The 11,630-nt window shown below is 45.5% G+C and overlaps 1 protein-coding gene across 1 annotated transcript; it reads right to left on the minus strand.

The window, feature by feature from the left end:
- Positions 1-946: 946 nt before the first annotated feature.
- On the minus strand, positions 947-11,084 carry LOC145056642 (uncharacterized). The gene is made up of 4 exons (XM_079004349.1): positions 10,579-11,084; positions 2,010-2,022; positions 1,679-1,927; positions 947-1,636 (listed from the first exon to the last, which is right to left on the minus strand). Exons 1-4 carry the CDS (start codon positions 11,082-11,084, stop codon positions 947-949), a joined length of 1,458 nt encoding a protein of 485 aa, XP_078860475.1.
- Between the last annotated feature and the right edge of the window lie 546 nt (positions 11,085-11,630).

The raw sequence follows: 11,630 nt of genomic DNA on the forward strand, positions 1-11,630 counted from the left end.
GCGAACCTCATGGACCTCACGAAACCCTGGTCGTCGTTTCTATGCATGCCCTAAAATGGTAAGCAAACTCATATTAGGTTATGATATTTCGGTAGTTATGCAATAACTCTTCTACTTTAATGTATTCTTGTAGGGATCCAGATGTGGATTTTTGGGGTGGGTCGATCCCCCTATGTGTCAAAGATCAACTGTTATCATACCAGGACTGTTGAGAATAATGAATAGGTATGAGGTTGAAGTGGGTCAGCTGAAGATGTGTTTGCTTGCCTCGTGGGTCTTGTTTCTGTTGTTTGTGCTGTTTTGGAATTAGGAATTAGAGTTTAGGGCTTTTTGTTGGTAACAACCACTTATAAATGTTGTCTTTTGGTACTAGAAGGTTTAATTGTGGTTTATATATGTTGTAAGTTTTGTCTTTTGGTTCATTAGACATGTAATGCTTTTATGACAATGGGAAGTGTAATGGTTTTATCCTTTTATGAATATGAAATTATAAAGGTTTGATCTTGACATGATATGCAAGTGTAATGGTTTTTCTCTACGCTTGAATATGCGATTGTAATGGTTTTACACGCATACATTAAGTGCACTGCCATAACATCTTCATGCTTTGACAGTACAACATAAACCAATAACAAACTACATTACCAAAAAAGGGACCATAACAGATTAATGCCAAAACACAATCATTAACAACAAAGGGCATTAAAGTACATTACCAAAACATTGGAGTACATTGTTCCATAAAAGGGCATCAAAGTACATTATCAAAATGGAACCAAAAAAAGGCATCAAAGTACCAACTAAAGTGCATTAACAAGTCCTCACAAACATAAACAACTTAAGTACTTAAACATCAATTCCCATCTTTGGCCTTGCAGGTCCTGGCATTGTGACCCTTTTGCTTACACTTACTAAATGTCACAGTCAAAAACTTCCTGCTCGGTGATTAAGTTTCATTATCAATTTGAATTTGATTGTTTGATTGCCTCTTACGTTGCTGGATTTCAATCGTTTCCTCTACTGTAATCCTCCTTTTCTTTTTTGGCCTGCCTATAGCTTTGTTGTGTGGTGGAGGCACAAGAGTTGTTGGGCAGTCACTCTTAGGCCACATTGCTCTACCTTTGATAGGCTCCACCTTGAAGGAGTACATCTCTTTCCATGTATCAATCCAATACACCTTATGTACATAGGTGTATGGTTCTCCCACCTTTTCATTATTGTCTGCCATTTCATTTAGGCTTGCCATTGCATGCTTGCAAGGAATTCCAGTAAGCTCCAACTTTCTACAACTACACTCCCTTTTCTCCATGTCCACCACATGTTGATTCCATGGACCTTTAACCTGATACTTTTGTCCCCCATTCCATTGTGCATGATACTTACTAGCAAGTGTTGTATTTGCTTCCAAAATCCTAGTACCAGTTGGAGTTAATGGACCTTGACACTTGTTTAACACCTTCATCACATTGTATACTGTCTTCATAAGGTACTCTCTGATGAACTCCAAACAACTGATAATGGGTTTGTCTCTCCCTTTAACAAGTTTGCTATTGAACACTTCACAAAGGTTATTCAATAACATGTCTGAAATTGCCCTTCCTAGTAGTTCATTAAGAAAATAACAGTTAGTGTATATCTATACTATAATAAAAAATAAGACAACAAATTGAGAAAATACCTGAAAATGACTTCTAGCCCAATGATGTGGAGGGATTTTCAAGAGCCACTGATATGCTTCTATGTCATAATTCTTTAGCTCTACCATTACAAATTCAAACTCTGGTATGGTGGTGGTTGTAGCACACCTCCAAAAATACTCCTTGTACTCTGTAGTCTTAAATATGATCCTCATGTTCTGATATATGTGTCTAATACTATACATGTGTTCTGCATTAGGAAACAATTGTTCTATGGCTGGTAGAAGAGCCTGTTTTCACCAAAACAAAATAAGTAATTAGCATTAGTCTGTAATGAAACCTAGTATGCAATATTAAATGTAACTATAGTACCTTCTGTCTATCACTGATAAAGGTGAAGTTGGAATTTATAACACCATAAATTTCAAAACAATTTTTCGCATTTTATAAAAACACAAATCATTTAACATTCATAAAAGCATTAATATTTGAAACTCAATCCATGCTACATAAAAACCCCAAGATCTGATAACATAAAAATCCCGTCGTGTGTATTGATCAAGTCGGCGCCTTCCCACGGTCATCACTAGTACTTGAAACAAATAACACCAACAATGTAAGAACAAAGCTTAGTGAGTTTCCCAAAATACCACACATAACACATATTAGCCACTCGAGGCTATAACTATGTGGGTCCGTCGACCCTACTCTGTGAACCCTCTGGTTCTAATCTCTGTGAACCTTCCGGTTCCAACTCTATAAACATGCACAACATAAATCACATAGAAATAATGCAGTACAACACATGACATACATATAGCATACAAATACTCTGTCACATAACTCTGATTACCTACTCAAGGTAAAGTATAGTGAGATGACTCACCTCGCGTATCTCGATAACTCGCAAATCTCGGAAATCACTCGCGCTCGATCCCCCGAGCTATAGTCCTCCTATAACACAATACATCTCTAATTAACACTTTCATAACTAAGGTTTACTACCCCTATCAAGTCAACACTGGTCAATGGTCAACGGTCAACTTTGATTGGACTCGGCGAGTGCACTATAGCGACTCGGCGAGTCTATACGCATCCACTGATTCCCTGGGATCCTCTCTCGACACGTCGAGTATTTTCTTAACTCGACGAGTTCCACCTGGCATGAGTTGCGGGGCCACCACGACTCAACTCGCTGAGTCTCAAGAACAACTCGGCGAGTTCCAGCTTGACTCAGTCCACCTGTCAACCCTCTCTGACTCTCCCTGACTCACTGAGTCAACCCCTTAACTCGGCAAGACCACTCGTTGAGTGGTTATGGACAATCTTCATGCTACTCGCCGAGTCTGTTCTTCAGAATCGGCGAGTGTATGCCATGCATAAACGCAAACTCACTCCTGAGGTCAGATCCGTTCTAATAACTCATAGATCCAGTCCTTCCAAGCACATATATCACATAAAGTTACTATCTTGGTGCTCATGAAAAGGTTCAAAGGCCTTATTTGATGATATGGTCTCTAGAATGCTATTCTAAGCTCATGGCCTCCATTAACACTCATAAAGCTTAAGGGAATAGGGTCTCTGGACCTCTTTGGGCCCAGATCTAAAGAACCAACACGTGAGGAGGCCAATTACTCCATGGATCATTTCACAAAGAAACCCTAACTCTAAGATTTACACTAAGGACTGAGAAAGGAACGAATGGTTACCTCAAATGAAGTCTCTGAGCTCAAGAATCACTGGATTAGCACCTTCTTTGGTCTCCTCTTGCCTTGATCCTCTTCTATATGCAAAAAGACCCATAAATAGTCAAGGATCTTCCTCTTCTCTCTCACAACACGCTCAAAGACTCTTTAGGGTTCTCTCTGGGGTTGGTGGCCGCAAATGACGGCCATAAGCCCCTTTAAATAGGTCTCATACCCTGGAAATTAGGGTTTCATTAAACAACGTGGACTCGCCGAGTCCACATTTTGGACTCGCCGAGTCCAGACGCGAACCCATGCCCAAGTCGCGATCATATTCGGCGAGTTTGAGCTCCAACTCACCAAGTCTCCTCACAGATCACCAAAATTATAAGAATAATTAATACCTGGGAATCCGGGCTATTACAATTCTCCCCCACTAGAACTAGACTTCGCCCTCGAAGTCTCGCTCTGCAAATAACTCCGGATGCTGCTCACGCATCTCACGCTCTGGCTCCCAACTCATCTCGGACGCCTTCCGATGTTGCCACTAAACCAAAACCAGGGGTACCTCCTTGTTCCTCAGAACCTTGATTTTCCAATCTCTGATCGCCACTGGTCTCTCAGCATAATTCAGGCTCGCATCCACCTGAATATCCTATAATGGAACCACTGTCGACTCATCGGCTATACACTTCCGCAGTTGTGACACATGGAAAGTGTCGTGAATCTGCCCCAACTCTGCTGGCAAATCCAAACGATAGGCTACCCTGCCTACCCTCGCGATCACTCGGAATGGACCAATATATTGCGGCCCCAACTTGCCCCTCTTCCTGAATCGAATCACTCCTTTCCAAGGAGAGACCTTCAGGAGCACAAGGTCGCCGACCTGAAACTCAAGCTCGAACCGGCATCTGTCTGCATAGCTCTTCTGACGACTCTGAGTGGTCAACAACCTCTGTCTGACCTACTAAATCTGCTCTGTCGTCTGAAGCATGATCTCTATACTGCCCATCACACGCTGTCCGACCTCTCCCCAGCAAATGGGGGTCCGGCACCTCCTCCCATACAACAGCTCAAAGGGCGGCATACCAATGCCCGAATGATGGTTGTTGTTGTAGGAAAACTCTGCCAAGGGCAAGTACGTATCCCAACTTCCCCCGAAATCCAACACACATGCTCGGAGCATGTCCTCGAGCGTCTGAATCGTCCACTCACTCTGTCCTTCTGTCTGGGCAAGTACGTACCCAACTCCTCGTGAAACTTCTTCCAGAGTCTGGAAGTGAAACGCACATCACGGTCTGAAACAATCGAGATCGGCACTCCATGCCGTGACACCACTTCCCTCACATACACCTCTGCCAATTTCTCTGCTGAAGAACTCTCGTTGATAGCAAGGAAGTGAGCGCTCTTCGTCAACCTGTCCACAATCACCCAAATTGCATCAACTCCCCTGGCAGTCCTTGGCAATTTGGTGATAAAATCCATGGTGATCTGTTCCCACTTCCATTCGGGAACCTCCAACGGCTGGAACTTACCATGCAGTCTCTGGTGCTCGGCGTTAACCCTATGGCAGGTCAAGCATCTCTCAACATACCACGCAACATCCCTCTTCATGCAGGGCCACCAATACTCTCTCCTCAGGTCCAAATACATCTTAGTGGCCTCAGGATGGATCGAAAATTTCGACCGATGAGCCTCTTCCATCAAAATGGTACGCGCCCCTCCCACATACGGTACCCATATACGCCCCTGAAAGGTCATAAGCCCCCGACTATCGGTAACGAACTCCGATACCAACTCAACAACTCGCTCTCTCTTCTGGTTCTCCGATCTCACGGCCTCAGCCTGTGCTCCACGAATGGTGTCCAACACCGGAGCCATCACGGTCAATCGCAAACATACACCTCGCAATGGGGCGCTCTCCGCCCTGCGACTCAGGGCGTCGGCTACCACATTAGCCTTGCCCGGATGGCACAGAATCTCACAATCATAATCCTTGATCACATCCAACCACCTCCTATGTCGCATGTTTAGGTTGGGCTGATCAATCAAATACTTTAGGCTCTTATGGTCCGTGTATATCGTACACCGAACCCCATACAGGTAGTAACGCCAAATCTTGAAGGCGAACACCACTGCTCCCAACTCTAGGTCATGGGTGGGATACCTCGTCTCATGAGGTTTCAGTTGCCTCGATGCGTATGCTATCACATGACCTCTCTGCATCAGCACCGCTCCCAACCCCAAGATCGATGCATCACACTATACCAAAAAGTCCTCCATCCCCTCCGGGAGGGCTAACACCAGGGCTTCGCATAACCTTTGGTGAAGCATCTCAAAGGAGGCCTGATGCTCGGGGCCCCATGAAAAAGCGACACCCTTCCGGGTCAACCTGGTGAGTCGCACTGCGATTTTAGAGAAATCATTGATAAATCTTTGATAATAGCCTGCCAACCCTAGGAAAGTCCTGATCTCGGAGGGTGACCTCGGCATCTCGCAGCTCATCACCGCCTCAATTTTGGCCGGGTCGACCAATATCCCTTTCTGGTTAACGAGATGACCCAGGAACTGAACCTCTCGCAACCAGAAATCATACTTGGAGAATTTGGCATAAAGCCTCTCCGCTCTCAGAACTCCGAGGATCTCCCTCAAATGCTCCTCATGCTGCTCTCTAGATCTCGAATATACCAAAATATCGTCGATAAATACAATCACTGACCGATCCAGCATGGGCCTGCACACTCGGTTCATGAGATCCATGAACACTACTGGGGCATTGGTGAGCCCGAAAGGCATCACCACAAACTCGTAATGCCCATAACGCGTCCTGAACGCTGTCTTCTGGATGTCCTCATCTCGCACCCTCACCTGATGATATCCAGACCTCAAATCGATCTTGGAGAACCAAGATGCTCCCTGTAACTGATCGAACAAATCGTCGATCCTCGGCAACGGGTAACGGTTCTTGACCGTCAGCTTGTTCAACTTCCGGTAATCAATGCACATCCGGTGTGAACCATCCTTCTTCTTGACAAACAGCATAGGCGCTCCCCACGGCGAGCTACTCGGCCGAATAAACCCCTTCCCCAGCAGCTCCTAAAGCTCCAAGGATAACTCTTGCATCTCTGGAAGTGCAAGGCGATAAGGCACCTTAGCAATAGGCGCAACCTCCGGAACCAAATCGATATTGAACTCCACTTGCCTCACGGGAGGCACACCCGGCAACTCCTCTGGAAATACATCCGGGAACTCACGCACTATCGGAACCTCCTCAACTGACCTCGGTCTCTCGGAATCCACCCGCGTATCCATCACATACGCCACAAAACCCTTACAGCCCTGCTGTAGACACTGCCTCACCCTAGCGGCCGAACAAAATGCTGATCCAGAACGTGTACCCTCGCCGTACACCATAAGAACTCCCCCACTAGGGTCTCGTATGGTCACCAGCTGTCGCTCTCAGTCGATTACATCACCGAATCTGCTCAAACAGTCCATGCCCACAATGACACAGACATCACCCATCGCAGTAGGAACCAAATCAATCGGGAACTCAACACCGAAAATCTCGAACACACACCCCCGGAGAACCTCCGTGGCATATATCACCCTCTCATCAGCTATGGAAACTCTCAGAGGCCGACTCAATGCCTCACGACTAACACTGATATGCTGACTAAAAGCCAAAGATACAAAAGACCGACTCGCACCCGAGTCAAATAACACCAAGGCAGGTATAGAATTCACAAGGAAAGTACCTATGCATAACATAATATAAGCATAATATCTCAACATCAAAATAAATACACGAAAGAATACATACCAGCCACGACATTGGGCGCTGCACGGACCTCCTCCGCGGTCAACTGAAAGGCTCTCCCTCATGCCCTCGACGCCTCGGCCTTCACTGGCCGACTCTCGGTAGCTCTGATGGCGGCAGGGGCAGATCACTGAGGTGCTCCCTGAGATGATCCTCGCAATTGCGGACACTCTGCCTTCCAGTATCCGGTCTGGTTGCAGTGGAAACACACCGCAAACCCCTTGGGGCAGTCCTTGGCCATATGCCGCTCCTTGCCACACTTGTAGCAAGATCCCGCTCTACAGACTCCATCATGACCCTTGCCGCACTTCCCACAAGTGTGGCCCTTCTGGCTTCCTGATTTGGGATCAGCGGGCTTGGCCCGCTTGGCTGCCGGCTGAGACTGCGCCGCTCACCGATCCCTCCCCTGAGACTCCGCCTCCTCCTTGTCCTGAGTCTCTAGCACAATCCTCCTCTTCCGGGCATTTGCCTGAAGCTCGGTAAATGTCCGGTACGAGGAGGTCACCACGAACTCCCGAATATCTCGCCTCTAGATACTCAAATATCGGCTCATACGTGCCTGCTCAGGGGACACGTGCTCAGGGCAGAACATCGCCCTCTCGTGGAACATCTTGGTAATCACCGTAACAGACTCAGTACCCTGCTTGAGGGTCAGAAACTCCTGGGCCAAATGCTCCCTCTCCACCTGGGGAACGTACTCATCTCGGAACATGGCAGTGAACCTCTCCCAGGTCACCGCCGCAAGCTCAGCAGGCGTAAAGTGCGCCGTCACAAACTTCCACCAGTCCTTCGCTCCCAAGCGAAGCTGGTTCAGCGCGAACCATACTCTCAAATGCTCAGGAGATGAGCAAGTGAAGAAACACCCCTCTATGTCAGAAATCCATCTCATAGCCGCCACCGGGTCCTGGGTCCCATCAAACTCCGACGGCTTTGTGTTGCTGAACTCTCGGAACAGCAACGCATCACCACCCTGCGGCCTCGTGGCAGCAATAGCTGTGGTGGCCGCTGCAACAGCAGCCTCAGAAAGAGCGGCATAACGCTCGTCGAAGGTCTCAATCAACGTGGTCTTAATAGACCCGAACATCTCTGGTATCTCTGCCCTGATGGCCGCAGCCACCTCCTCATGGATGATCCGACGGATCTCCTCATCACTGGCCCCACTGCTCTCAGGCATAAGACGTGTCCTCACCATGATCTACCTCTGAAATACAACATACGATAAATTAGAATCCATTCGAGCATACTCACACTCAACAACTCATTCCTCCTTGATCCTTGGTATTCCAAAGATTCCTACTTGGGCTGTACACCGCCCCGACGCTTTCAGTAGTACGTGCCCAATACTACTGTCTGCATCGTAGCAGAATACACCCCAAGTCCTCCTCTTCAGATCCCAAATTCCAAGTACTCTATCATGCATAATCCACTCTCTAACCGATCTCTCATAAGCCCCTCGCTGCTACCTACTCACTCTCAAGCACCTCATAGCAACTCACCTCTCCCTAGGCTAAGGCATCACAAATCAGGCCACTCTAGTCCTAATAAGAGTACCTAGCCTACTCTAGCATGAGAATACATCATATCAATATCAATATCACATAACATGAGGGTATTTTGGGAAATCACCGTTAGGGCGCAGACTGATCGTACACACAACTTTGCTCTGCGTTTTTCCAAAAATCTTTTACTCTTTTTGAAAATACTTCTCAAATCCTCAGTTTAAGTTCAAATACGCCCGAAGGTGTACTCGAATCCCTCAAACCAAGGCTCTGATACCAACTTGTAACACCGTAAATTTCAAAACAATTTTTCGCATTTTATAAAAACACAAATCATTTAACATTCATAAAAGCATTAATATTTGAAACTCAATCCATGCTACATAAAAACCCCAAGATCTGATAACGTAAAAATCTCGTGTGTGTACTGATCAAGCCGGCGCCTTCCCACGGTAACACCAACAATGTAAGCACAAAGCTTAGTGAGTTCCCCAAAATACCACACATAACACATATTAGCCACTCGAGGCTATAACTCTGTGGGTCCGTAGACCCTACTCTGTGAACCCTCTGGTTCTAATCTCTGTGAACCTTCCGATTCCAACTCTATAAACATGCACAACATAAATCACATAGAAATAATGCAGTACAACACATAACATACATATAGCATACAAATACTCTATCACATAACTTTGATTACCTACTCAAGGTAAAGTATAGTGAGAAGACTCATCACGCGTATCTCGATAACTCGCAAATCCCGGAAATCACTCGCGCTCAATTCCCTGAGCTATAATCCTCCTATAACACAATACATCTCTAATTAACACTTTCACAACTAAGGTTGACTATCCCTATCAAGTCAACACTGGTCAATGGTCAACGGTCAACTTTGACCGGACTCGGCGAGCGCACTATAGCGACTCGGCGAGTCTATATGCATCCACTGATTCCCTGGGATCCTCTCTCGAGACGTCTAGTATTTTCTTAACTCGACGAGTTCCACCTGGCATGAGTTGCGGGGCCACCACGACTCAACTCGCCGAGTCTCAAGAACAACTCGGCGAGTTCCAGTTTGACTCAGTCCACCTGTCAACCCTTTCTGACTCTCCCTGACTCACTGAGTTAACCCCTTAACTCGGCAAGACCACTCGCTGAGTGGTTATGGTCAATCTTCATGCTACTCGCCGAGTCTGTTCTTCACACTCGGCGAGTCTATGCCATGCATAAACTCAAACTCACTCCTGAGGTCAGATCCGTTCCAATAACTCATAGATCCAGTCCTTCCAAGCACATACATCACGTAAAGTTACTATCTTGGTGCTCATGCAAAGGTTCAAAGGCCTTATTTGATGATATGGTCTCTAGAATGCTATTCTAAGCTCATGGCCTCCATTAACACTCATAAAGCTTGAGGGAAAAGGGTCTCTCGACCTATTTGGGCCCAGATCTAAAGCACCAACACGTGAGGAGGCCAATTACTCCATGGATCATTCCACAAAGAAACCCTAACTCTAAGATTTACACCAAGGACTGAGAAAGGAACGAATGGTTACCTCAAATGAAGTCTATGAGCTCAAGAATCACTGAATTAGCACCTTCTTTGGTCTCCTATTGCCTTGATCCTCTTCTATATGCAAAAAGACCCACAAATAGTCAAGGATCTTCCTCTTCTCTCTCACAACACGCTCAAAGACTTTTTAGGGTTCTCTCTGGGGTTGGTGGCCGCAAATGACGGCCATAAGCCCCTTTAAATAGGTCTCATACCCTAGAAATTAGGGTTTCATTAAACAGCGTGGACTCGCCGAGTCCAGACGCGAACCCGTGCCTAAGCCGCGATCATACTCGGCGAGTTTGAGCTCCAACTCGCAGAGTCTCCTCACAGATCACCAAAATTATAAGAATAATTAATACCTGGGAATCCGGGCTGTTACAGAATTTGAATACAAGTCAAGATCTTCTGCAAGACACTGAAGAAACCATTTCGACTTGAAGTGTTTTCACTTTCAACAACAACATATGCCAATGGGTAGGTTCCATTGTTGGAATCAACACCAACTGCACTTAGTATTTGACCTGGGAAAGGTCCCTTCATGAAGGCTCCATCTAGGCCTAAAAATTCTCTCAAACCTGCCTTAAATCCATTCTTTAAAGGACCTAAACACACGTATATCCTTTTGAATTGCCTGGTAGGGGACGAAACCACAGGTTCAGAAACCACATCAATCTTTACAGTTGTACCTTCATTTTTCTTTTGTAGCTCTAGTACATAGTCTCTCAAAGCTGCATATTGCTTTACGTAATCTCCTGCAACATTTTTGGTGGCTAATGCTTTTGCCCTAAATGCTTTCTCTTCTGAAATACTAACTCCATAAGTTGATTGGAGTTGCTCTTGTAGGGCACAAACAAGCAGTACGGGATTAGCTTCAATCTGATCCATAATACGTTTGAAAGAAATGTTGCTGTGCAAGATCTGATTTTTCATGTTTGGAGGCAGATATGTTTCTGATTATAGGTCTTAATAAACAAATAGTCTTGTTCACTTGACCTAGAAGCATGAAGTTTCCATGTGCATTTAACTTTATCTGAGTTTACATCTTTACCCTTTACCTTTTTCCCAGAGGTAGGTCCACCTACCCCACTTGCATTTAAAACTACAGTTCCATCACAAACAGCTGTTAATCTACTCTTGTCATTTTTTGTGAATGAGATATTCCTCCTTTACTCTAAAGCATGTAGGTCAATTTTATCTTTGAATTCTTTCTTGGCTTTATATTTCTGCCTAATATGAAAATCTACCTTGTGCGCCTCACCAACAGAACATAATGTTTGTTTCCCCAGCTCTTTGATTATTCTCTTCTTTTCTTGTTGTCCCCTGAGTCATCACTTAGTGATTCCCACTCGTCATTATCAATTACCTCCACATCCTCTTATGCATCACTATCTTCATTTATTTGACCACCCAAACTTTGGCATCCATTGAACT

Source organism: Lactuca serriola, chromosome 1 (genome assembly GCF_051521515.1).
Source record: "Lactuca serriola cultivar US96UC23 chromosome 1, Lser_US96UC23_V15, whole genome shotgun sequence".
NCBI lineage: Eukaryota > Viridiplantae > Streptophyta > Magnoliopsida > Asterales > Asteraceae > Lactuca > Lactuca serriola.

Excerpts from the sequence above, each read along its gene's own strand:
- LOC145056642 (XM_079004349.1), bottom strand. The coding sequence starts at position 11,084 with ATGGATCAGATTGAAGCTAATCCCGTACTGCTTGTTTGTGCCCTACAA. Across the intron at positions 1,637-1,678 it reads GGGCTAGAAGTCATTTTCAG|ATATACACTAACTGTTATTT; the intron begins GTATTTTCTCAA and ends ATTATAGTATAG.